At 49.3% G+C, this 26309-nt stretch overlaps 10 protein-coding genes across 10 annotated transcripts; 4 read left to right on the top strand and 6 right to left on the bottom strand.

Moving 5' to 3' along the window:
- Positions 1-3307: 3307 nt before the first annotated feature.
- Positions 3308-4895, bottom strand: ASPWEDRAFT_25394 (GNAT family N-acetyltransferase; the record flags this gene model as incomplete). Its single annotated transcript, XM_040832723.1, has 2 exons — positions 3308-3425; positions 3484-4895. 2 exons carry the CDS (start codon positions 4893-4895, stop codon positions 3308-3310), a joined length of 1530 nt encoding a protein of 509 aa, XP_040693246.1.
- A 460-nt stretch (positions 4896-5355) lies between these two features.
- ASPWEDRAFT_150842 (putative proline utilization protein PrnX-like) lies at positions 5356-6951 on the bottom strand (the record flags this gene model as incomplete). Its single annotated transcript, XM_040829588.1, has 2 exons — positions 6461-6951; positions 5356-6214 (listed from the first exon to the last, which is right to left on the bottom strand). Exons 1-2 carry the CDS (start codon positions 6769-6771, stop codon positions 5356-5358), a joined length of 1170 nt encoding a protein of 389 aa, XP_040693245.1. The 5' UTR covers positions 6772-6951.
- Positions 6952-7495: 544 nt separating this feature from the next.
- On the bottom strand, positions 7496-8872 carry ASPWEDRAFT_169406 (uncharacterized protein; the record flags this gene model as incomplete). Its single annotated transcript, XM_040830458.1, has 1 exon — positions 7496-8872. One exon carries the CDS (start codon positions 8870-8872, stop codon positions 7496-7498), a length of 1377 nt encoding a protein of 458 aa, XP_040693244.1.
- A 658-nt stretch (positions 8873-9530) lies between these two features.
- On the top strand, positions 9531-10762 carry ASPWEDRAFT_37371 (uncharacterized protein). Its single transcript, XM_040834659.1, has one exon. The coding sequence runs from the start codon at positions 9760-9762 to the stop codon at positions 10513-10515; it is 756 nt and encodes a 251-aa protein (XP_040693243.1). The 5' UTR covers positions 9531-9759; the 3' UTR covers positions 10516-10762.
- Positions 10715-12114, bottom strand: ASPWEDRAFT_169404 (DnaJ family domain-containing protein; the record flags this gene model as incomplete). The annotated part of the gene is made up of 2 exons (XM_040830457.1): positions 10715-11878; positions 11935-12114. The coding sequence occupies 2 exons, from the start codon at positions 12112-12114 to the stop codon at positions 10715-10717; spliced, it is 1344 nt and encodes a 447-aa protein (XP_040693242.1).
- A 483-nt stretch (positions 12115-12597) lies between these two features.
- ASPWEDRAFT_169403 (mitochondrial 37S ribosomal protein mS37) lies at positions 12598-13106 on the top strand (the record flags this gene model as incomplete). Its single annotated transcript, XM_040830456.1, has 3 exons — positions 12598-12724; positions 12863-12942; positions 13008-13106. The coding sequence occupies 3 exons, from the start codon at positions 12598-12600 to the stop codon at positions 13104-13106; spliced, it is 306 nt and encodes a 101-aa protein (XP_040693241.1).
- A 353-nt stretch (positions 13107-13459) lies between these two features.
- On the bottom strand, positions 13460-15153 carry ASPWEDRAFT_104665 (cytochrome P450; the record flags this gene model as incomplete). Its single annotated transcript, XM_040827670.1, has 3 exons — positions 13460-13596; positions 13650-14764; positions 14822-15153. The coding sequence occupies 3 exons, from the start codon at positions 15151-15153 to the stop codon at positions 13460-13462; spliced, it is 1584 nt and encodes a 527-aa protein (XP_040693240.1).
- Positions 15154-15632: 479 nt separating this feature from the next.
- ASPWEDRAFT_37367 (uncharacterized protein) lies at positions 15633-18225 on the top strand. The gene is made up of 3 exons (XM_040834658.1): positions 15633-15894; positions 15981-17136; positions 17204-18225. Exons 2-3 carry the CDS (start codon positions 16061-16063, stop codon positions 17943-17945), a joined length of 1818 nt encoding a protein of 605 aa, XP_040693239.1. The 5' UTR covers positions 15633-15894; positions 15981-16060; the 3' UTR covers positions 17946-18225.
- A 370-nt stretch (positions 18226-18595) lies between these two features.
- Positions 18596-19949, bottom strand: ASPWEDRAFT_25386 (nucleolar and coiled-body phosphoprotein 1 family protein; the record flags this gene model as incomplete). The annotated part of the gene is made up of 2 exons (XM_040832722.1): positions 18596-19825; positions 19890-19949. The coding sequence occupies 2 exons, from the start codon at positions 19947-19949 to the stop codon at positions 18596-18598; spliced, it is 1290 nt and encodes a 429-aa protein (XP_040693238.1).
- Positions 19950-20635: 686 nt separating this feature from the next.
- On the top strand, positions 20636-25504 carry ASPWEDRAFT_25385 (GTP-Rho binding exocyst subunit SEC3; the record flags this gene model as incomplete). The annotated part of the gene is made up of 4 exons (XM_040832721.1): positions 20636-20837; positions 21070-23336; positions 23398-24515; positions 24568-25504. The coding sequence occupies 4 exons, from the start codon at positions 20636-20638 to the stop codon at positions 25502-25504; spliced, it is 4524 nt and encodes a 1507-aa protein (XP_040693237.1).
- Between the last annotated feature and the right edge of the window lie 805 nt (positions 25505-26309).

The raw sequence follows: 26309 nt of genomic DNA, 5'->3' as shown, positions 1-26309 counted from the left end.
GTTGGGATTGTGTCTTGAAGCTAACACAGACAGATGGCTGACACACGGATTGGAAGGGCATATCGGCCATTATGACTTCGAAAAAAAACCTTTCGGTCCTTTTGTTCTGTTTATTTTGTGATGTTTGTCTCTTATGTCCCAACCGTTGTTCCCAAGCTAGCATCAGAGGTATGATGCCTTCCGCGAAAGCGAGAACAGGATGAACTGGTTCCTGAATCCGCGCATACTCGTAGCCAGAGATTAGTTTAGCCATATACAGAAGCTAATAATGGTCGCAATAGTGGTTCAGTAAAGATATGATCCATTAGACCGGCACTTCACAGATGCGAGAAGAGAAATGCGTGAAGCTGCATTGCCAGTGTCGCGGATTTTGGTGCCGTGACCACAGAGTCAATTGTTAATTTGGCTCACATTTTCAAGAAAAGCCCAGTAAAGGGGAAACGAGACAGGTAAGAAGTCATGTACATGGTCTTCTGTCGTTTCAAGCGTTATCCGAAACCTCGCAGGTTTCAATGGCAGCTCTTCATTTCATCATTTCGAAAACTTCTGCGGCGCCGCGAAAACCAGCAACTCTCTGAAGGTGCCACTGTAGCATCAGGAGTTCCAACGAAGGTAAAGAAAAATCATTCTTGGCTGTGGCGTGCACTGATCAAGAGCCATTGGGCAGGAATGAACAGCTGCATTTTGGATTCCATTCAATGGGAAGTTTGGCATTCAAGGAGCACGTAGAAAAGAAGTGATATGAAATCGTTCTGATTTGCAAATTGGATCGCCAGATGTAACTTGGTTTGTACATCAAGTACTCAGAAAGACATGGCTCTGGGGCGATGGTAGCCCAGAAAAACGACTTGACTGGCAAGTCGGTAGAAGCCTCAGCAAGGCCAACTGATCTCATGATATCATTCCATTGCATGTGTGTAACTCATATGGCTTGTTTGTTGATGGCATATCGTCTGGACAAGGATGACGCACTGTTCCATTCCGTGAGTGGCCATTTCTTCATTGTATCTGAAAATCCAAAGAGGTAGAAGCCAACAGAGCATGAATAATGAGTACTCTCATCGGCCAAATATGTCTTAAATTCCAACTTCTTGCTGCAAGACCGGCTCATAATCCAAACGAGTGCCTAGGTGCATTGGGGCTGCTGTCCTGTCCAGGGAGGCAAACAAGTACAACACTGGGCCATCTTGCTGTCGAAATTCGAGGAGAATCGTTCCTAGAGTATAGCTCCTCTCCTCCTGCAAGGAATTGCAGTCATTGGTTTTGAATTGTCGGCAATAGAGTGATATTCTGTCAAAGCACCGTTTGGTAGTTCCACGAAGTGAGCTTGCTGCATGTCAGATAAAACTCGAAAGATGATGCACCATCGCTCGTATATTCTGTGCGCGATTAGGGTTGAGTTGATCCATTCGAAAGCTTTGTGGGCGTTTCTCACTTGGGAAGATGGCTCTCAAGAGCAGAAACTTCGCCCTCATTCCTCTTGCTTAGAGATTACAGTCGGTGGTAGCTGCTCAGTGACTCCATGGTCATGGCAATCATATGATCACCTTTCCATGCACTGGCCCGATTCATCGCACACCAGTACCTCGGGTTTAAAATCCGAAAGCTGCAGGACATCTTCAGAGATGCATTGCTTAACGTAGCGGCGACGATATTGCTTCCCCAAGAATTTTTCTCAAAAAAAGTCCACGTAAGTTGATCTCAAGGCCTTTGCCTGTTGCTTGCTCAAACCTTTTTGTTGATTAGTCTTTGTCTGATGGAGAAACGTATTGCAATCCTCACCAGTATGGGAATTGCCTGAGATATATTTGCATGCAGAAACAAGAACAGTAGCCCGGATTCTCCACATTTGTGACCGTATTGCTATCTGCCATCCCATGACTTTCATGGTTTAGCAATGACCTGGTTTTCGAGATAGGGCAGTAGTCTCACAGTACCTAGGCTTTTGATAAGGTTTTTCCAATTCGTTCGGTCCCTCGCAGATTACAGTTCCATTATTGCTTTGTTTGATGAAGAGTTGGTGCAAGCCTAGCGATGTTCAAAAAAGCCATTGCAATGAAGACCCGCGTATATTCCTAGGGTTGAAAGAACGTTGTATGGAAAAGTTTCAACTGAACGAATGAACCGGACCTGGGACTCTGGATAGTAAACAAAACTGATCATAGAGCTTGAAGATTGTCTTACCTCTCAAGATCCATTTTCTAGATCTCATTCTAGACCACTTAGGGAGAAAGCCACGAAGTTACTTCGTCAGCGAAGAGCTCTCTCGCTTCTCTCAAATTGGTATATCGAGCAATTAGATATCTCGAGGGACGTCCAATAGAGGATGTCTTCCCCATCCTCTGCCAATGACCGAAAGAGACGAAATTTAGCAGTCTCGGCAATCATCATTTCATGAAGGGTAGACGCTTCGCTTCGAATAGCCATGCATTACTGTATGCCAATAAGTTAACATAAGCCAGTACACCGAGAATGCCACTTACTATTGAACCCACGAACCGACTTTTCCTCGTATTAGTCGATGGTCAACCAAGATCCTGGACAAAAAGTACTGTAATCGTTTGGCGCGGGATAAGATTGTAGATTGGCACCTTCCTCGTGATGTGTGATCATTCCAAGGCCAGTAAATTTTTCCATTGGCCTTCGTTCTGGGATATTTGCCTTGCGTCTGTAATCTGGCGAAGAGGAGACGATTGGGCGTGCCAGGTATTCTATATAGACCAACATCGATAAGCTGAAGGCAAGGGTGCAATATAGAGGAAGAGATAAGAACGTATATATGAAATGCCGTATTTATAAGTCGCCAGGAAGCATTATTCACGCATTTGCTTGTAGCCTGGATCGGTGACTGCATCAGTATTGGATATTGGGAAGGTTGATTCACTATAGAGAATCACGGGTAGAGCATGTCTATTACTTTGAAATTAGTGATTGCAATGGTATAATCAGCGTAGGCTTACAGTGCCATCTTCCACTCATCATGATTTTCTGCGTGTCAACTAGTTGTATGTATAGTCAGAGAGGGTATATAGTTGTGTTGAAGAGACGCCTGGCCATGGGTTAACTGGGGCTATATATGCTGCCTTCTAGGCAGAAATGTCGGAAGACACATTCCGTATATCTCTTTTAGAGAGTGAATATAAAGATAGAAAAAGTAATCACGAAGTATAGTGGAAGAAGTCTAGCACTGGCGTTGTATTCATGGTTGTATGCAATGGCTAATCCGCCACAGTATAGACATAATCAATCAATCATAGCGCTGATACATGCTGGAAGAGAAAAGAGAAAGGAAAGAAAAGAATAGAATCTACAAAGCAGGGGCTTCCCAAGAATCGCGTTTGATTTTCATCACGGCCGATTGCTTGTGGGGGAAGGTCACCTCGCCCTCTTTGTAGAAGCCGTTTTGTTGCAAATAGCCAATAACCCTGTTTCACCCTGTTAGTATCCGATGGTACTTTGAAAAGAAGAAAAAAGGAAACTCACTTTGCATTATCCACTCTTGGCTCCAGCATCACGGTTTCAGTCCTGTTATCCGCCAGCCAGCAGTAATGCACCAATGCACTGAGCCAAATAGCCAACCGGTGTGATCCGCGGAATTCCTGCTCGCCTACCAAAAGATGAATGCCCCGGTCATAGTTGGTGACTCCGTCAATCAACCGTCCCAGGCGATCCTCCTTCACCCAGTAAATCTCAAAGTATCCAAACGGCTTGCCGTCCCAGCATCCAATCACAGGGAAGCTGTGTTTGTTCTTGAGGTTGCTGCGAAGGAATCCTTCCTGCTTCTCGATAGGCCCACCTTCGCCCCAGGCTGCGTTGACCCGTGGGTCATTCATCCACTTGTGCAGCGTGTCCAGATCCGAGGCCTGGTTCTGAGGCGGCTGTTCGACGCTGCCGGTAGAAGATGTATGCGAGTGGGTTGGAGTAATTTGGGGATTAGGGGGATTAGGTGAGGGGATGTTCGGCACCCGGAAAGAGAGAACCTGTCCTACACTAGGTACATACCGGGTGTAGAACACCTCACCCTGGTGAGGTGGCTTGGGCCGAATGGGGTGCCGAGTTCCATCCGTGAAAGTAAACTGCGTAGGCGGCGGAGGGAAGAACGTAGGGAGGTGGCTAGCAGATGTAAACGGTCCCTCATTTTGAATATGCGGCATAGTGGTGCTCTCTTGACCCGAAGAATCCGATGTGCGGGGTCGGTGGCCAGAGTCTCGTACAGGCGACGCCCTTCGCGAGGGGAAAGGCGACAGCACCGCCGTCGAAGGGGTGTTTGTCGGCGTCAGCGTGAAGAGGAAAAGGCGAGGATCAATCTGCCAGAAGCTACGTCGGCTCACAAACATATGCGACCAGGCTTCCTGATCGTTGACGTCGTCACCGACGGCCGAGTCCTCGGAGGCAATCAGACCCATGCGCTCCAGCTTCTGTATAATTGTTCGCTTCTTGAAGATCCCATCCCGCTTGATATTAATGCGCCAATCTCCCTTTGGTTTGCCTCCATGGGGAGTGCTCGCTGAAGCGTCTGTCTGCAGATGGAGGTCTGGCTGGGGCTCGTGAAAGTACCACCAAAGAGTCGCCCACAGCATCATGGCAACCTGACGCGTCGGGGAGCTAACGGGCTTGTACTCGCTGCTGGGAGGGTTGACAATGGACGAGATGTAAACGTAGTCATCGTTCAATGTTGGGGCCGTGAATCGGGCGCTCTGCTCGCGCTCATCCTGGGATGGGTCTTCTGAAGCTTGCTGTTTCGAGCTCTGCTTGGTATTAAGGACAATGGTCCATCCTGGAGGAAGAACGGAATGCTGTCCGTTGGCTTCGGAGGACTTGAAGGTGACCCCGCCGAACACGGGCGTCACAGTGAAGACCTGCCCATTGGGGAGGTGGCAGAGTCGATTGTGCATGATGAGAAGCTGGATACAGACGAGGGAGAAGAAATAATAAAATGAGGAAATTAGAAGAGTTTTAAGGGAGAAAAAAAGCCGTAGGGAAAAAATTGGCCAATGCCCAGAGACGCCGTGGGATGATTTTCATCTGCCCCTCATTTAGTCGAAATCAGCAGATAATCATCCGCAGTGGAATTATCTGAAACGTTGTTTCTTTTTATCAATCTCGGGATATTTTCGTGAGGATGGAGGGATTGATAGGGCATTTATGTTGTTTCCATTATTTATCCTGCTGTTCTATGGCGATCGCTGTGTTGTAAGGTCGAGTGGTGTTGACGTTATTTTCAACTTTAATCATTTTGATGTCATATGTTGCTATCAGTCGACAATTGCATCCATTAGGGTATAATCTCACAATCTACTATCTGCTATCTGCCATTAATAATAATACATTACTGCAGGGGTACAATCAGGGAAATTAAAAGTCCTCCACAGTGGTCCCGACGTTTCTTTCTCTTGCCAGTCGAACGAGATCGCCTCCTGTCACCAAGTCCATCAAGCCCAACCCCACGCTTTTGAAGATTACATTGCCCCGCTGCACCCACTCGCGCAGGCTCTTCGCATCTTCGTCGTCGTCCCCTGCCTGAGACTCTTTTCGTACCATTAGAAGCTCGCCCAATTCGACCACCTGGCTCGGCTTGACTCCCGCCTGGATAATCTCGCCCGCCTCCTTCAGGGCTCCATCAAGACTGTCGACAACCACGACACCACTGCGCTTGGTGTGCTTGTGGAAGTGACGATGGGAAGAGTGCACAGTGACCTCGTCGCGCAGGATATCCGGGTGCAACTCGGTCATGTGCGATTTGTATGATCCGATCGCGCTGACCAGGCGGCCCTTCTGTCGGCCTTCGCGCGAGGTGAGGAGCTCCGCAGGGAACAGCGGCTCGATCGAAGGAGTGCAGCAGAAGATAGCGTCGGCCTTGTGGATTGCATGGTTCAGGAGACGTGGGTATTCGACAAAGTCGCTGCTAACGGCAGAGAACTTGACGTCGCCGCGCCAGCTGGAATTTTCAGCGGCATAGATATCCTTGAGTAGTTCAGCCGCCCGTTCAAAGGAGCGGTTGATGATGTAGACTTTATGAATATCGGGTCCACGCAGCGTCAGGGCGAGTCGAATGTGCCAATACGCCTGCTTACCAGCTCCAAAAACAACCACCGTTCGCACACGTTGGCGTTTATTGAACAGCATAGTCGAAGCGAGCGCGGTGCGGAAGGGCGTCAGCTCATGTGCATTAAGCAGTCCAAATGGCAAACTGTCCCCATCCAGCAAGGTTACACTGCCCTGAGGAGAAGTGTCTCGGGTGCCTGCCCCAGGCCACGCTCCCATGGTATTGGACACCTGAGAAGAGCTTCTTTCTCCAGTCACGGGTTGTTGGTTCACGCAGCCCGACGGCAGCGACTTGCTGCTGGACGTACTCAACGATTGGTCGCCTTCATGTGAAGACACCGACAAATCACTCATATCAGATGAAAGCGAGGACATGGAGCTGCGAAATCCAGACGACCGCGACCGTGATGACGACTTTTCGCCCTCGGGGATCTCAAAGCCAGAATCCGTGGCGCAGCCAGCCTTGTCTCCATCCTGCAGCGAGATCATCTTCATTCCAATTGTCTGACCGGTACTAGCCGGCATAAAAAGTGTAGTACAGCCATTCTGGCGAGTGATGGCAGTTCTTCGGGGTTGATAGGACGCGGCACAGCCCTGTTCCTGGCTACCGGTCGAATAATCACGGAGGGCGTCTGCAAGGTTCTGCTGCAGAGAGGTGATTTCGTCGCGGGTCAGCGACAGCAGCAAAGAGCTAAGCTGCCCGTGGGAGAGGATGGTCAATGGCATGAGAGGCTGTATGGTATGTGTTGAGTTGAAAATAAAAGAGTGTGTGGTAGTAAGTTGGAGAAGAGAGGGGAAGAAGAAAGACGGATCAAGTAAGTGTGATTGAGGTCAGATAAGCTCAGCCTACCACGAGGATCAGTGAATGGTTATATAGACCAAAGACAAGTTGAAAGTACCTTTATGACAGTGATAAAACAGGAGAAAGAAAAATTCTCCTCAGCTCGAAACGACAACGGGGCGCATCGGGCGTTGCTGGTGGGCGGTTGTTTCTTGGAGATGACGACAGACAAGACTTTAAGGCGGGGATGGGCGGGGCGTGCGAGAGTCACCAAAGAGTCACTATTATCTATCTGCCATTCCAACAAAGAATTCTTCTCGACATGTGCTAGACAATGGTGAGGAGGTTACGCAGGTATAACCACCGGTCATGGATATGGCTAGCTGTGGACGCGTGGTGTGGAATGTTAGCTTACGAGGCTATCCCGTCGATCCATGAGGGTGTAGAGGGAGATGGGAGATGCACTAGAACCAGCATTCTACCAAGGTGAGACAACTAGTTCAACATTTCAAATTGACTAAAACTGTTATCTTGCCATGCAACAGAAAGTACAGACCAAACTTTCGGTCCCCGCGGAAAGCATAAAAATAATCGAGGATATATACCTCCCTCCACCCAACTCCGTATCTGGATATCAAACTATAAAAAACCCGAGAAAAACCGACAAGATTAACCCCACATATCATCATCATCCTGGACCATATCATCCTCATTCAGAACATGAAGACCATTTTCCTTGGTCTCCCGTTTCCTCTGTCGCTTGGTCACTACCCGACTAGGCGTGAGGGGCGTCACCGGTGTAAATGGCATGTATGGACTATACGGAGTCGGAAGTCCTGTTCGAGGCCCGCTCTTGAGTTTATCAGGACGTTCCAAAATCGTAGTCTTGGTCGCCGGAGCACTTTGCAAAGGGAATGCATCACGGAACGGGAGGGATGATGCCGACTTTTGGCCCGCAGTGGAAAGAGTCAACGGGGCTGGTGCTGGCGCTCGTCCCATCCGTGGTGGCTTGCTGGAACTGACCGGAGCCGAGGCAGCCGGTGGCGCTGGAGGTGGAGGGGGGTTGTAAAGACGAGGGGTCAAGGGAGGCAGGTTCTCGCTGTATGAGGCAGATGGGGGAGCTGGCGGCGGAGGAGGGTTGTAGAGACGAGGGGTCAAAGGAGGTTGGTCTTCGCCGTATGAAGCGGACGCTGTCATGTCAGGCGAGGCCAAGGGAGAAGAGATGGACATCTTCCGAATGGCAATCCGTGGTGAACGAAGCTTGCTTGCACCCGCTGGTTCGCGTGAATTCGAATTGTTATTGTTATTGTTGTTGTTGTTGTTGTTGCTGCTGAACAAAGAGAGCGACGATAATCTGGATAGACGAGAGTTGGTTGACCGTGGACTCGCCGGGAGCTTCATGGAGGGTCCCTCTGATACCCGAGACGAACGATCCGTAAAGGGATTTGTTTGCACGCTATCGGGCGATTGGGAATCATCTACAGAGTCTTTGGACATATCGATCCCGGCCTCCTTTTTCGCCTCGTGCTCCAGCACCGCGGCATAGAGCATTTCCATCTGCTCCTGCGCCCGTTGCCGGTCATTCGCAACCACTGATTCATCGATTGTAGCCACACTTCCATTGCCGGAGATGTGGGATTTGGGTCCTTTAGTCAGGCTGCTCCAGGATCTGTTGAAACTATGTCCTTTGGTAGGACTGGGCAGGTTGACCGAGATCGGAGTCACCGGACTGGGCTCCATGGTGGATGGAGATTTGATGGGCTTCATCATTTCCACTTGTAGCGAATAGTTGGAAGCGTGGACTGCTCGTCGCAAACGTCGTCCCACCACGAGAAGAAGGGTCAAGAGAATGGCCACAAAAATCACGTATGCGCCTACAATCCCACCGATCTGAATAGCAAGAAGCGACTCATCCAGTGGAATGTCCCCACGACGATTCAGACCCAAATTCGGCTTTTCCAAGTGCCCAGAGACCGGCCCAGAAGCAGCAGAAACAGCGACGATAAAAGGAGTAAAAAATGTCAAAAACATTGAAATGGGTATCATGATCACGGGTCCGCAGACATTAAGAGATTAAATATCAATCGACATGTCGAGGAATTGGGAACAAGGCCGCAAATCCTTTACGGAAACAGACAGAGTGACGGTGATACATCCTCGAAGAGGGGGGACGGAGGGAACGGGAGAATATAATGAAAAAGCCATCACCGACTGATTGGCCGTGACAGTGTGAAGACCATCCAAGAAAGTTGCAGGGACCAGAAGACGAGGATCGAATGGGGATGGTGAAGCTGACGATGGGCCGTGAGAGACGACGATCGAGGGACGCCCGTTGGTGCAAAATACGCGCCCGGATGCACGGCCGACACAGTCGTCACACACCGTCACTGGCCATTGAGGAGGAGGGATGGAGTGCCATTTCAAGGATGGTTATCACATTGGAGAAGGAAGGGATAAAAATGGGATAAAGTTGAGACTATGGTGGATATCACGAGACTGAAACAGGATGCACTGTGCATCGCTGCGTGATTTGAAGCTATCACCACAAGTCAGTGACGGGGTTATTTGCAGCGAATTAGAGCGGCGTATTCATTAAATGCAGTAAAAGGAGTTATGCCTGATATCTCTGGCATTCGTTTATGATTAGATTCTACTGGCATTTCTGTTGCATCAGTAAAACAAGTAATACAATCAGTTTTACAAGGTAGAATATTAAAGTGAAATAACTAGAGCAGCCGATAATAATTTGCTGAATTCCGGCAATGATGAACCCAGTAGCACCTTCTATCACTGGCAGAGTAACTCTGCTGGACATTCTTCTTAAAGGCGTTGACGTGGACAACCAGCAGCCATCAGCTTCTTTATCGCCAGTATATATTCTGTCACTCATTCAGATATAAATCACTGAATTATCGATCATTATTTCAGGCAAAATGGGCCATAAAGTCTCTGCTATCCATGGCGTCAAGTCGGACAACTTCTACAAGCCCGGAAACGCCATCAACGAAGTCTGGGTTGGAGATCTCGAGGTTATCTCTCGTCTTCCCTTTGGAGACTCTGATCTAGGTCAGGCTGGCTGGCCGATTCATGGATACCCCAAGATTCCCTGGCATAACTTCATCATTCCGTTGAAACGAAGAGCGCTATCAGATAGTGCCTCATCGCCGAGCCCAGACTGCCCAGGTCAGAGAGATGCTGCACTCTTACCCTTCAGTCCTCTTTCTCGAACTGCATCGCTCATCACTGCCCTCCTTCTCTCATTTGTTGCTATCGCAGCTTACTATCTTCCTATCATCCTAAACGACACATCGCATAACCAGATTCACCAAAGGCTTCAACAGAAAAAGAGATGGTATGCGATCCGGGCCAGTATTGCCACGACATCTCTCATTGCAGGCTTGGTGATTGCCCTGTTGGATTTCCATGCCTTGACGGCCGTCTCGGATGCGTTGAGTGACTCGATGCTCGTGCCGATGAAGTTTCTATGGGCGTTTATAGCGACATTCGGCTTTTTCTACTCGGCAATGGCCGTCAATTCGCTCTGGGCAAGCTGGAGGGAGATTCGTCGACGGGCCAACGAAGAGGACGGAGAGGACGAGGAGGACTATATCAATGTTCCGGTCGAATTTGTAGACGATCAATTACCCATGGTTGTTGCGTCGTGGCTGGAAAGACAACGGCGACCGTGATTGCAGTTCAACCAAGACCGAATATTCTTAGACCTTCTGACTTTCTTGATGCCTCTTGAGAATTGTTAAATCTTTTCCTAGTCCTAATAATGTACATCTTAGCGCAGTCCAGTCTATATAAGTACATACGGTTCCAGTCCGATCGGTTTCAAGTCATATCTTACAAACGTCAAACGTATATTCATCAGGACTAGAGATCTTATTTTTTGGAAAATAGATCCTGCCAGAACTCTTTGAATCCATACCCCTTGGCCTGGTCTTCATCGTAAACCCGGGACGTTTGTGCCGTGCTCAGAGAACCACTGAAGGGCCCGGATGGCCTAGCACTTGCTGTTGAAGTAGGGTGGGCTCTTTCTGTTGCCCGCCTTTTGATTTCCTCAGCCAGACCTGGAGCTACACTTGCGAAACATGCAGATAGCTCGCGATCAAGATTGAGATATGGTTTCTGTGCAACTGGAGGCGCCTGGAGGTTATACGACCGTGTTCGTGCATTGAGATCCTTTATTGCCAACTCGTGGAACGAGCGTTGAGTTGAAAGATAATTGGGATCCCGGAAGGGCGGGAGGTGTGGTAGATGGCCTGTATCTTTGCTTTCCGATGCTGAGGTGTTTGATTCTGAAGACGTGGATGACCCTCCTTCTTCGTTGTTGCGCAAGGATTCCTCCATCTTGGATTTATTCACTAGCCGTACTTCCGCAGCAGCATGTGCATCGGCACGCTTCATCTGATCTAACAATGACCCGCCTTGACTGGCAATCGATCGTGCGGCATGTCGCCTCCACTCAGTTCGTAGACGCTGGCGAAACCGATCGACATCTTTAACAAGTTCCTGCTGCTTCTCGATCCAAGGCGGAACAATCTCCTGCTTCTGGATGATCTTATTCATGAAATACTCAGTAGTATCAATGAATGCACTATTTGCATTGTGATCTGTTGCGGTATTGATGCCGCGACCTCTCTTGATTTTTTCGAATTGGCCGCGCGCCATCGCATCTTCGATCCGTTCGTTCGCAAGCGACGCAAACCCTTGAACAGTGACCGGCATCGGGCGAGCAACCGAAGTGAACCTTTCTCGCATCTCTTTTCGGAAAGCTTCACGCTCTTTATCAGAAAGTCCAGGATCCTCGCTCATTTTATAGGTGGCGGTACGCTCTTTCGCACTGGCGATACGGAGACCGGGAGACATCTTAGGCTTGGGGCTGAGTCGGAAATCGACGGGACCAGGCTGAGGGGGTTTAAAAGGGACACGCATTGGCTTCGGTGCACTGTCGTCTAACATACGCAAAGAGGAGTCGTGAATGCTCTCCGTTCCGGTCCACGGCGCGGCGGCGGCGATGTCTCGACTTCCTTGTCCTGCGCTTTTCTTTGAAGAAGTCAGCTTCACGTCGAATATCTGAATGACCCCAAGGCTTAACATACCGGCATATCAACAATTGCATGAGCAGCAGGATATTCGCTTTGGAAAGAGCTTGCTGCTATTCGTTCCTCGAGCTGTTTCTTCAGGTCCTCTGAGAACCCCGCCTGCTGCATGTTTTTGCGCGCAGATCGTCCTCCTTCTAGCATGGCCTCTTCTGCCATCTCAGACAGTCTCCGCGTCATAGCGCTATCCTTTTTGGGCTCATTTTGGGGTTCGGATAATTCGTCCCTTTCGTTTGGTTTATCGGTTTGCCCCCGCGGGCATGTCGTCGAGAAACATCTCGGTATCGAAGTCGTTAATATCCGGCGCTTCGGTACGTATAGCGACGGAGCACTTGTAAGATTCAAGATTGACACATGCTTCCCGCTCATATCTACCTCGCTCCAGCGTAAGAAACCAGCTCTTCAAGTGTAGGTGTTGCAGTTGTTGTGGCCATCGTCGCATGGCCGATAGCTAACTATTGCAGACTGATTATGTCAGCGATATTATCCGCGGAGGCAAAATCGCCGCAAAAAGTCTTGGCACCTCCGAAGGCTTCCCGAACGAGTTGGAATTCAACAATCACCGCTTCGGTCTTTCAGTCTGCGTCATTTGCGTTCATCGTCTTGCTTTTGAAAGTTTTCTCGTTTGAAATTCAATAGCGTTTAATCGATCTTACTACCAAAATGCCTGCCAAGGGTGCTGCAACCCGCCTCAACCCGGTCCGCCTGCAGACCATCCCCCATCTCCGAGTTCGTCGTCCGAATCAGCATGAGCAGAACCCCTGTACTGCCGTGATGTCTTCAATGCTCAGTATGTTGGCCCTTTGGATGATTCTGGTGCTGTTCGCCCGCGCCCTCCCTCTTTCCTGAGCGGTTGGCGTTCGACTATATCTTGTTTTCGTATGGTGGAAAGATCACGAACAAATAGCTAACTCTGGCGTGTGAACAGGCTGCTGGGCCTCTTCTGGATACGGTGCAGAAGGCTGCGCTGCCCTTGAGCAACAATTGAGAGCATGCATGGACAAGCCTGTACGTTTCCTATCTATGCTGACCGAATTAATGTATACTAACCACGCTTTTTCTCCGCCCTACAGAAACCCAAGAACACCAAGAAGAACACCATCAACTACCACTTGATGAGAATGTACCCCAAGGTCGTTGGTCCCCAGAAGAAGGAGGGTCGCCTTGGTTAAACAATTCTCTTTTATGCCTCGTCGAATCATCTCATACGGCACCGATCATATGATGGAGTTGGGGATTTTGATGGGTCGCCTGGACGACTTGTCAATTTGATAAGTGGCTCCCTCTTACTCGAGTCTTGTCGGTGGGCTTGAGAAAATCGTTTATAATTGGAGTTCTGGGAATATCTGTTCTTTTATGGCAAGCTTAGAGATAAAAGGTTGCGCTCTTGGTTTTGCTTGAGACGTGGGTGTTAGTAACGTGTTGAACTGTACATTATGATGTATATCTATCAAGATAACTATTGATTCATTTTACTATCAAGCTAAAATGGTTGCAGGACGTCAAATAATTCGATTGCCTATATCTAGACATGTTGGAATTTTAGTATCAATTTATCCCCCCTGGGTTGTACCGTATAGGCATCAGTAGCTTCGATATTGTCATCATTGACAACTGTGCTGCTAAAATTGGTATAGATAGCGGCGACTACTAATTTAATCTCTGTGTCCAAGTTAACATCCGCTATTGATCAAGGGCTAGCCACGAAAACTTACCTTGCAGAGCTAGGTTACTTCCTACACACATTCTTCCACCACTTCCAAAAGCCCAGAACCATCGTCTTCTTTCTTCCAAATCAGATGGTGAGTTGCCCTCGTTGAGCCATCTTTGCGGTTGCCATGACTCGGGGTCTGGGAAGACCTCTGGGTTGCGATGCAGCGAGTAAGCTTGCGTGTTTACTCTTGTGTTGGCAGGGATATTATCATATCCGACAAGAGTGCAAGATGGAGATGGGGTGACTCGAGGTTGGATGCCCGGGATTGCGGCATGGCGGCGTAATGTTTCTGTAACGATCGCCTCTAGCAAGGGCAGTGCATCGATCCTTTTTGATGGGGGCAACTCCGTTGATGCAGATGCCCGAGGATAAGCGATTTTCGGTTCCAATGTGAGTAATTCTTTGCGAAGCTCTTCTTGCAAATCAGGGCGCCTGGAGAGTTCCCAGAACAGATAGGTCAATACGACGGCACTGGTCTCGAAACCAGCTGTGAGATGGTCAAATAGCTCACAGGCCATGTCCAATCGTTGCTTGCTGGCGGCTTTCTCGTAAGATTTCCGGTCATCTTTTTCGCTTGGGATTTGCTTTGCCATGCCTTGTTTCAAATGCTTGAAAACAACAGGCTCCTCCTCCAATTTGCTCGATGTGATGAACTGTCCCGCCTTATCGTATAGACCTAGGGCCCAAGCATCGAGCGCTTCATTTGCTTCGTCACAGAATTTTGGTATCAGACGGATGCCCAGGGACTTTGCTAATGGGATAAGGTCCGGAACTTCCTGGTGGTAGAATTCGTATGGCTTTCTGCAATGATATAAATGGAGTATTTTACGCCTGCATAACTCGTCCTGGAGGAAGTTGGTCCCGTTTGCGAGGCCAAATAGATAAGGCGAGATAAAGTCCATGGTTACTCCTTGGTTGATATCGTGGACATCAATTGGTGTACTAGAAGATGCCACTCCATGGATAATCGGCAAGAGGCGACCCAATATGATTTTGTCGGAGATCAAACGCAGATGAGGCGATGATTGCAAAAACGATTTGCTGTAGATGTTGGACAAGATCCTCTTACGGCTCGAATGGGCTTTGGCTCCAGTCATTGTAAACATGCTGACCGTTCTGATGGAATGTTCTATTAGCCTTCATGCATCCATGAATAAGTTTATGACATCTTACCCAAACGACCCGAACACCCGAGGGTACCACTCATGTTTCTCAAAGCCACCCGTGTAAACGGCTTTGATTCCTCCTTCCACGCAATTCACGGAGATTTCGGATGGCGCCAGTCTCACAATGGATCCAAGTCTCTCATGGGCTGCCTGAATAGTCCGGTTGTTCTGGCTCCTAAACCTCTTCCAAAGGATCCAAGCAGGTGATATCGGACTTGTCCAGTGAGCATTCGGGATCCTTGACAATGGAGACAAAAAGGCCGGATAGATGACGGTTTTGTAGAGAGCAAACAAGGAAACAAAGATGACTGCGCATACAGTCAAGCTGGGAAGTGCCATTTTGCAATTGTAATCTTTAACAACAGATCTGTATACGCATAGACAAGTCTCAACCGACGCCTTCAACCTTCTGTCAGCTCAAAGGAAGAGACTGGAATAAATAGCCATGCAATGCTGATAGAGTTCCTACAGAATATCAGGGTTCTCCACAAAACCGACGCCACCAGCGTTATCTCTCGCCCTCTGCAGGATGGACCTACCTACCTGGAATAAGACTCCTCATCCCCGCATGGAGAAGCTCGGCTACCGTGTTGCAGTGTCGTATTAGGAGTCAGACTAGTTGACTGCACATCCCACTGTGACTCATAAGAAGGAAGCTATTATTAATGCGGTGTAGCAGACTCGTGTAGTGAAGGGCTTTGACAGTCACAAGTGTCTTCCCCCACACGAAGATAAGAAAAAGGCGATAAGCGGATGACATAACCACGACACATGCTCGTCGCCCACAGAATAATGACGACGCTTGCCACAACTTCCCCCTTGATTCCACGAGTTATTCTCTTTTTATCCTGATATTTCGACAGCTGGTGATGGAGATCAGCTTATTTATTTCTATATTGCCAGATGCATAGCATGCTGAGTGCATGCTGATGAGTCAAGCCATGGCTCATTTCCAAAGCGGATCTTCATCGCCGCGGTGAATCACAGACAGGGCACAACAGCCCTTTGCTACAATCGCCGTGGAAACTGGGGGCGATGCGATATGCCAGGTTAAGAGTCTGATTATTTTAATTTTTATATGTGAGTACTTTCTTTGTTTCTCATGAAATTTCAACCATTTCAAGAAATCAAGAATTGACTGACATTCCCCTCCATTATTGCGACAGAGATTCGTGATACATCATTTTCATTGCTCTGCATTTCTTGCAGAAAACAACCAACCTACATATTCGCAGCCTCGTCCGAAATGCTCTCCGATCTGCCGTCGGAGATCATTTATCAAATCGCAGTTTATTTGCCAACTGCGAATGCTTTAGCTTCTCTCGCGCAAACCTGTCACCGTCTCCACGATATAATCACTGCCGAAGATTCAAGAATTTTTCGCGCTTTTGTAAAAAGCAGATTTCCTTCGATCAAGACACCCCCGTACTGGAAGGATGCTGCTCAAGCTCTTACCTGTCGCTCTCGAGCTTTGGACAGAAATGCAGTGATTGGTCGGTTTGTTGTTCCCCCGCAAAATGCCATCAAAGTGGGCTCCCACCAGGCGGTTAGGAATGACAATCCTACGCATGGCTATCGCCCTGCGATAGACTCGTATGAGGTCTGGAATGGCGACAGGTGGGCCGATAGAAAAGAAGTGCTTGTCTGGGGCGCTGCGGATGAACTTGCGGTACGCATCAAGCAGGGTGGAACCCACGAAGGTCAGAAATGGCTTGTTTTCAACGACTTGAACCATATCAGTAGCTATGATGATATCTGTGGGGTACATCTTCTCAAACCAGAGCATCCTAGCAAAGAGGAAGACAAAGAACATCTGATCTTTGGCAGAGTCCGCGGCGAACTCCTCCACCTCGCAATCTCTCCTGACACGGCTGGCCATGAATATAAACAGCGGTTTATGACATACGGGCTGGTTCTCGAGCGTATTGAACTCAGCAACGTTCCAGAGCCTATTTTAGCTGCTCATTTTCTCAACGGATCGATTGCGTTATATCATACAACGACAGGGGAGGCCGAAGTTGAGCCGTTCGCCCAGCTTCAGAATGCTTCGGACGGAGCGTCAAGGATTAGATACTCCAAGTTTCTATCCCCTTCTCGGATTGCCATTGGCACGGGGCGTCTCGAAAATTCACTGTCTATCTTTGCGATTACCCCAGAGCAGGTTTCGGTGTACCGCGAAATTGGCGTGGATTCTTTAGACTTTGAAGAGCATATTGGTACCACTGGGAAGACTAATATAAGCGCGATTACGCCTCTCAATTCAGATTTTAGGAATGCGCCAGGCGACGTCTTTCTCGCTGCTTGGGGTGATCGTGCGGTGAGGCAAGTATTATCTTCAATCTGATCATGCGATATTCTTGATCAAGAACACAGCTAATCCCCGCTATAGACTCCACGATCTTCGCTCGCCAGAGCCATATGAATACACATACAGAGATACGACCGATCACAACCCAATTTACAGTATCCACCCATTTAGTCACGACCGCTTTCTAGTGGGAGCAGGTGGAGATGCCGTTCTCAAGATATTTGACCTTCGCATGCCAAACACATACAGCTACCTTGACGCAAATGGGCCTGCTGTCGTTCATCACGCTTCAACCAATCCGCCGCACTCAATCAAAGCTTCTACTGCTGACCTGAACGGCTTCCCCACCACCGTTGGCTTTCCCCGTAAAGACTTCTCGATCTTTTTATCCCACCTACCCCCGGGCATGGCCCAACCCAGCCGAAGTCGTGGTCGCGGTAATCGCTCCTACAGAGGCGCAATCTACACCATGTCTTCTCCGTCCCCATCCTCCCCAACCGTCTACACCGGGGTCGAAAACGGCATCTTCCGCCTTGACTTTGCCTCTACCGATGACTTGCATGGCTCCTCCCGTCGATGGTACCAGGACTATCTTTCTTGCGACCCAACCATGTCTCAAGCAGCTGCAGCCCCCGACAGGATCGTCGAATTATCAGGCTACGAGCGCCCCGAGCCGGAGGATCTCACCACTACTTCGAAACTTCGTATTCAGCAGCCATTCAGAGCGATTGAGCAGCAAGATGTTTGGAATGAAGTGGTCACTGGTTGGGATCGTAGGTGGGTTAAACTTGGTGCGGAGGCTGCTTGGAGACGCAGGGACTAATGGATTATCGCTGTTGAAAATTATTTCCCTGGATTTTCCTTTTCGAAACGGTTTCGTGATGGCATTTTCGGTTCTATGCATTAGTTTTGATGTGAATTATATTTTGTCCAATCATCTTGGCGATGTCGAGGTTTGCTTTTAAGCTTTGTTTGGGCACTTTCCAATATTGCACTCTGTGGAGTATAGCTAGGGCTAGTCATGCGCATGTCATATAGAAGTAGATAAAAAACATCAAAATAATTCGAGTTACTTGAGAATCGCGTTCTCAGAAACAATCACAGTAAATGAATCTACTGGAGCAAGGTACTACTTTGGTTTCTAGAAATATAACATCACATTAGGTCCTGAAACTTTTGAGAATCGTGAAGAAATAGATAAAATATCGAAGGTAAAACCTAAACAAGCAAATTATTCCACCCCAGTTCCATCAGCGCCTGGCTTGCAAAGAGAAGATGCAGGTAGAGATCTAAAGAAGAGATCTAGATCAATTGTCTAAGATATATGAGCCAATGGCCTTGTTAAAAGTTCAAATAAAATCAAGCGATAGAAGGCAGCCTAAAAGCTCAAACTCGATTGGCCTCGTCGCAGAGTTGGCCCGTTTTGCTCATGGGATATGAAAAAAGAGAAAAAAGCGGTTCACTGAAGGTCACCTAATCGTCGAACTTGAAAGACTTTCCTCCAGTGATGTCAATGGGACCTCCGCGGTAAGAGCCGCGCTTCTTCTTGTTCTTTTCCTTAGTGAAGCCCTTTCCACGAGTGATGATCAAGTCATTGTATGCTTTCTCCGCATAGGCATAGGGGACATAAGTGTTCGAGGGATGGTCGTGGGGAAGCTCGCTCAGAGCAGCAAGAGGGGTAGGTCGGGCACCGGTGTGCTTCTTCTTGGACGACTCATTTCCGGGGGCAGGGCTAGCACTTGACGAGTTGGTCTCCTGGACCTGTTGAGTAGCCTTGTTTGCATTCTGGGCATCCGAATCCGAGCCTTGGAGAGTGCTGCTGCTGTCGGGCGACTTCGAAGAGTCTTTCTTGTCATCCGAAGAATCTTCATCCGAGGATGAATCGGAGGACGAGTCGCTAGATCCGCTAGAGCTAGAGCTAGATTCAGAAGCAGGGAGGGGTGTCTTGGTTGCAGTTTTGAGGGCCTTCTTATCAGCCTTCTTAGTGCTTTCCTTTTCAGATTCAGATTCAGGGTCCGAAGAGGAGTCTGAATCGGAGCTCGAATCGGACGAGTCACTCTCACTGTCTGATGACTCGGATTCCGATGCTGAAGAAGAATCAGAGTATGAGGATGAAGACTCCTCGGCCTTAGAAAGCTTCGCCTTCTTGTTCTTGGGCGCTTCCTCCTCAGAGGAAGAGTCAGAGCTGGAATCGGAGTCGGAGTCTGATTCGGAAGACGAGGACTCGGCCTTGCGCTTCACGCCAGTGGATTTAGGGGTAGGAGCAGGGGCCGCTTCTTCCTCGTCTTCGTCATCGGCATCGCTGTCGGAGCTTGAGGAGGAGGATGATGAAGAAGAAGAGGAAGAAAGAGATGATGATCTAGACGACTTCTTCGACTGCGCCTTCGGTGCATCATCCATCTCAACATCGGAGTCGCTGGAATCGTCAGAGCTGCTGTCGCTGTCCGAGTCACTGCTGTCGGAGCTGTCGGAGCTACTCGAGTTACTGGAAGAGCTAGAGCTGGCCTCCTTCGATTCACTTTCAAATTTCTGGAAGACCTCGAGCAAAGAAGGCACATTCTTCTGGGACTTGACGATCGATTTGACATCCTGCTCTTTGGCGAAAGCCTCACTGGCGCTGGAGAAGCCAGAATCGGACAGGAATGCGGCAACGGAAGCAATTAGCTGTGCCGGAGCTGCATTGGAGCCCTTGCTGGCCTTGGACTGTTAGAGGGAAAATCATGTCAGTCCCACCATATATAATGCCACTGATTTGGTGATAGCATACCTTCTTATCATCCTGTGGCTTCTTCGCAGGGGATGAGGTCTTGCCTATTTTGACAGCCATAATGACCACTTTCTGCAGAGTCTCTCAATATAGCTAGAAAGAAAAGGACTTGCGTCAATGTTTTGCTCCTCTTCTTTCGACGTAAATTATCGGGGGAAGAAAAGAAAAAAAAAAGTTGGAAAAGAGACTAGTGAAGGCGGTGAGCGAATTAGCGACTTCTAATTGGGTCTTCCTATCTGGGCAAGGAGGCTTCACTTGGAATCCCCGTGATAGGATGAGATGCTGAGCAGAAATAGCGATTAATGGGAATTGGAGGGAAATTGAGACCAAGAATATGTGAGTATAATTGAAACATCCCCGTTTCCCCTGCCAGTATATCATATCTTTGTTGACAGGCGAGCCAGAGGTAAGGGAGCGTTATGCAACAGCCACGAGCTCTCCGCCCGCTCTCGGTCCTAGTGTCCGCAAGTGGTCCATAGTGGCTGATGAGCTAATTCGCTTGCCTGCTCCTCCTCCAGTCTCCGGACATTCTTGGTCCAAAGCAGCGCCAGCAGTTTACATCATTCTCGTTCTCCCTGTTTCACTATCTCTAGTCGGTTTGCGGGCTGTCTGGAATACACTGCCCCCAGTTTTTCCCCGCTGCTAGACGCGTTGTTCCTGCGTGCCCGATTCCGATTAACCCGATCATGTTCACTTAGTTCCTGGTACCTCCTGAGTGATCCAGGCTTCCAGCGGGAAAAAACACGATGATGAACGGCCGTGATCGTCCACGAGGGCCGCCGCCCAGCGATATGCCAACCCATAGAGAACCACGTCGAGGCGCGGACGGTCGCAATGGCGGGCTCGCGGGGCCCGGAGACGGATCGATGTCGAGAGCGGAGAAATTCGAAGATGAGAAGAGACGAATCATGCAGAGTTGTTTCTCAAAGAAGGACACTGATGGCACCTGTATGTGGCTACTCCCTATACAAAATGCTCGAATCTGTCCGTGGGGCCGTGGTCCCTCCGCTAGGGTACTGTTTGGCTTGTATAGGAGATTCGAGCCTCACCCCAAGACATCTGAATTCCCCCAGTTTAGTTACAAATAAACTGTTGATCAAGGAATTACATAGTTCTATGCACAAATTTGGGGTACCATTTATGTCCTGTATAGATCACGGGCTGACTCTTGGTTGTCTAGTGGCTGAATCCTATATAACACATGTCCGCATCATGGAGGATGCTTCGTATCCTTCTGCCCCTCCCCCACCAACCTCGCCGCCCGAAAACAAGAAACCTCGAGTCATCATTGTCTCCGTGAGAAAGTCAGGTCGAGTGCGCATGCACAAAGCCAGGGAAAACAATGATGGGACATTTTCAATAGGAAAGACTTGGATGCTCGACGATCTATCCTCAATTCAGTCATACAGCTCTTACACCCCAACAGGCCCTACGGAACAGCAGCACAAGCAATGGGCCGGTAGTGTCGGATTCGTCGTTACAGTTGGGAAACCTTATTATTGGCATGCTAGGAGCTCCAAGGAAAAGGAATTCTTCATTGGGAGTCTGGTGAAGATTTATAGAAAATACACCGGCGGCAAAGTCCCGACCCTCATAGGGTTTGATGATCGCGAAAAACATATGCTGGTTGGAACACCCCCCGCAGCACCTCCAAGTTCCAGGGGGCCTGGGCAAGCTACGCGCCCTGAGGTCCCGCCTCTGCGCCCACCCTCTCCCTCGCAAGGCAGTCCGGCCCAGTCTCCCTACTCAAGTCGTGCACCCAGCCGCGATGGACCGGCTCGAGATTACAAGCGATCGCCGGCGGAGGAGCAAGCAGTACGGGCCCAGCGAAGTCGCGATCAAATGCGCAGGCCTTCGACCGGCCAATCTGGGAAAAGTGCTGTTCCACCCTTTGCGCCGCCTCAACATCCACCTCCAGCAGTACCGTTGGACCAGCGAGACCCTCCACCCCGTGCAAACGAGCGTCTTGCGGCAGATTCTAGAAAGGCAAAACCCCCCGTGTTACCACTGGACTTGAGAAACAAAGACCCTCCCAACAGCCTACTACCGGGGTCGGCTAGGGAGGTGCCACGAGATTCAGAGGAAGCCAGTCTCATCAGTCCGCAAATTGAACCTCGGCCGTCTTCATCACGCGATGGGAAGAGCATACCAGACGGGCGGCCCACCCTGCTAACCCACGATTCAGGGTCAAGTTCGCCAGATGTCAAACGCAGCAAGGATGGACTTCGACCTGTCACTCCAGGATCAATTTCTGGTGAGAATCGGAACATTGCGCAAAGTCCGGCAAGCAGTCTAGCCATTTCATCTTATAATGAAAGTAGCGACAAGTTATACCCTTCAGAGGCGCGGGCGCCATCTCGAGGCAATGACAGCCTGAACGATTCGATAAGCACACAGTCGGCTATTGTACCACCTGCTTTACAACTAGGAACGTCTTCAAATAACCAAGTTTCCCAACGACCATCTACCACTGAGACGTCAGAGCCGACTGCACCGGTTACTCCGCGTGGGGACGAGCCCAACGAATCTATGGAACCAAGCGCCGCTTCGGCAGAGTCCCCCGCCCCTGTTGAGGATGATAACGATGCACATCGCCCAGGTCTCGGACCGATGATAAAAAAGAAGCAGAGCAAAGAGGTAGCGGGCGCTTTTCGAAAAGCCGCTACGGCACATGGAGCCTTTAAGCCCAGGCCTGGAGGAGCTGGTGAGAGATTGTTGGCAGCTGCCAAGAAACAAAAAGGCAGCTACGACGAACCAGATGGAATTACGGGTGTTGTTCCTGCACCGTCCCTCCGAACAGGCAGTGAGTCCACTAGTGTGGCAGCCCCTGAGACACCAGACACAGAGACACCCCAATTCATTGCCTCCCCCGCCAAAGAAGCATCTTCGTCCGTTGCATCTCCTGCAGTAGAGTTCCCCTCCTTTACAGAATCTCCTGTGGCAGAGGCACCCCCTGCTTCATTCCCAGCAGCGGATCCACCTATTGTTGAAGTTACGCGAGTAGCCACTGAAGACGTCAATGTCACTTCTGCCGAGCCCCAAGGCGAGTTGAGAGACACATCAAGAGCCGCTGTGAAGATTGTGGCGGATGAGAGAGCGAGGTCTGTGTCGCCATCTCCTAACCGCCGCAGGCGCCGTGAGGACAACACAATCAAGTATTGCCAGGCACTTGGAATTGATCCTGGTGCGCTGGAAGGACGTGGAATAGATTTCGATGATATTCTGACCGATCTCGGCTGGAATGGACGGTTGAGTGACGACAAACGCATCGAAGATCTCGAGGCGGACGTTCGTCGTGAAATTGGGCGCGTGGAGGCCACTAGCTGGCTGGGTAACCTCGAACAACAGGAAGGCAAAGTTGATCAGCTTGCAAGACTGATTGACAAGACAATTGAAGAGTGTGAAGAGCTCGACGGTCTTCTGACCCTGTACTCTCACGAACTCAACGTAAGTCATGATAAGCTCGCAGGAGCTGTCTTTGTGTGAAATTTTGCTAATCCTACTATAGACGCTTCACGATGATGTCGCCTACATTGAAACTCAGTCCCAAGGTCTACAAGTGCAAACTGCCAATCAGAAACTCCTCCAAAATGAACTCCAAAACCTGCTCAAGACCCTCTCCATATCGTCTAGTGATTTGCGACCACTGAAGGAAGCCTCCTTGAGCAGTGTGAGCGGTCTTCGAGACACTGAAAAGGGACTTTCGATGCTGTATAAAGCAATGCTCATGATAGATTCCGATATCTGGCAAAATAAGAAGCGATTGGTCGACGCCGCTGGAGAGCATGGCAGCGTTGGGGTATACGCCGACACAGAAATCGGACAGATGCGCGCAATCAAGGAGAAGAAAGAAGAGTACCGCACAGAATCCCGACTCTTCTTGCAGCGACTCAAGCAGTTCATGGCTGTCGCCTATAAGATGGCTGAACAAAAGCGTGTGGATGTTGCAATGAGTAGCTCGAAGGAGGCCATGAAGCTTGACGGGAAAGCCCGAGATCATTTCCGCCAAGAACTGTGGATGTACAATGCTTTGATGCTCTTCGCGAGAGAAGTCAGTACGCCGGAGTGGCATGGGCTCATTAATCTATACGAACAACAGGCCAAACCCTCGTACCAAAACGAATTCCGGGACAATGCCCATGCATGGAAGAAGGTGTCAAGAAAGCCCACTGGAGAAGAGCAAGAACTTCTCTTCACCCATCAAGAAAAAGAAAAAGAAAGCGAGGGCATCACTATGGCAGCACGAAAATTGACAGTGAGACGAGGAAAGACAATGAAGGCTGCAGCAGGTCTCAGGCTCTCCCTCGGTGACAAGCAGCATGGTAAGATTGAACCATGTGAAGCGTTCGCCGGTACGCTCAGGGAGACCCTGAATATGATGTCCGAAGAACACAACTTCATTGTCCACTTCTTCCACCTGAACTCACTCGTCAACACCGACTTTCCTGACCTTGTGGCGTCTTCTTACCCCGACGACCGCAAGCGTCCAGATTTCAGTGCCAAACAACCCCATGATCCTGATCGAGGAATGGCCAAGAAGGTTGAACAGATTATGGACGAGCTCTATTCATTCTGGCCGAATGATATGCAGGCCCTTGTGGATTGGGCTATCAAGGCAGATCCTCTGTAAGTCACTGCCGATCAGGGAGCATTGTTATTTAGCTAACATATTGCATAGGCAAGGGATTGGGATTTTATTCGCTCTGGAAAAGGCTATATCCGACTTTGACGACACGAACCAAGAATTCCTTATTCACTCTCTTCAGAAGCTGCATGCCCGTCTGGTCGGATTATTCAATCGATTTGTGGATGAACAGATTCGCGGAATTGAAGAGACCAAGGTCAAGGTCAACAAGCGGAAGGGAGTTATCTCATTCATGCGGGTGTTCCCCAACTTCTCTACTGCTGTAGAAACCATGCTCTCGCAACCATCGCAAGAGTTCTACGACGTTCGTATCAGCGTGAATGATGCTTACCACCGGATTAACCGTGCCATGTGGGAGTCGTTGAAGTTCATTGCCAAGGAAGCACCTGGTCAACATGCGGCAACGGCAGCGACCACGGGGGCTGGTGATCCCGAGGACAAGGAGGTGCTGAACTACCACATTCTTCTCATCGAGAACATGAACCACTATATTGAGGAAGTAGACGTTCGGGGACTGCCGGTTCTTGAAACATGGTGTGACCGGGCACGGCAAGATCTAAATGAGCACATGAAGCTCTATCTGGATTCAGTCATCCACCGGCCCCTGGGCAAGCTACTGGAGTTTGTGGAGTCGACCGAGAATCTGATGGCTGCGGGTGGCCACCCGCCGGATATCGCCAGCCGCGCCAGTCACTCCCGATCAGTGGCAAAGAAGGTGCTGGCTATGTATGACAGCAAGGAGATCAAGCGGGGCATTGAAATGTTGAAGAAGCGGGTTGAGAAACACTTTGGCGATGCGGACGACCCGGGACTCAGCCGCAGCCTGGTGCTGAAGGTGCTCCGGGAGTGCGAGGCGCGGTATGAGAATGCCCATGACCGCACCCGACGCATCATTGACGCTGTGTACGAGGGTCAGCTGGACCTGGAATGGCGGAAAGAGGATGCGATTGCGATGTTCAAGAAATCATAATGACAGGCTACTAGCTTTGTTGCTTTTTTGTTTTGCGTTCTTTTTTTTTCTTTCTTTTTTACGTGGGTATTTCTGTTCTCAACACCCTGTGCATGTATCTGGGGTGGACATTCTACGGATCATCAATTGGGGCGTAACTGGATGTTTTTGAATACATATGCATTTATGATCTGGGGCTTCCAGGTAGGATTTGATCTTTCTCAATTGACCATGAGTGAAGTCTTTTAATATTGTCTGCGTATTTGAATTACTGGAGAGTACAGCGTGTGGTAGCACTCCACAGCGTGCAAACACCCGTAGTTAGAAGGGATCATTTACCAAGGGTGGTTGAACCCTAGCAGACCAGTGGACAGGATGGGACGAACCGCCAGAAATTATATTAATGTTCGTTTGATGATTGTTGATCATGGATGAATCGAGTTGTATGCGATGCTGATCCGATCCATCCCAGGCAAATTGGCTTGTGAGCTCTCACACCTGCCCACAGTGGCACATTCAGCTCGTGTTGTCGACAGGTACAGATATGTATTGTATGTGCAGCTGAAACTATTTGATGGATAATATGGAATCTACTTGTTACTCAGCATATCAAATACTCTATTTGACCATCCTTGATTCACTAGCAGATAATAAAGCCGTTAAAAAATCGAAATCGAATATATCGATGATCTGCAAAAAAGCAACTTTTTCTCCTCCTTACGTGACGATACGGTATTCGTGCTGACTAATCAGGCCCCACTCTTGGACTGGTTTGGTTCAGGGGCAGCTGCCGGTCTGTGCTGCAGTAATTCGAGGGAAGAAAAAA

Source organism: Aspergillus wentii (genome assembly GCF_001890725.1).
Source record: "Aspergillus wentii DTO 134E9 unplaced genomic scaffold ASPWEscaffold_2, whole genome shotgun sequence".
Taxonomy (NCBI): domain Eukaryota; kingdom Fungi; phylum Ascomycota; class Eurotiomycetes; order Eurotiales; family Aspergillaceae; genus Aspergillus; species Aspergillus wentii.
This window is presented reverse-complemented; position numbering and strand designations above follow the sequence as displayed.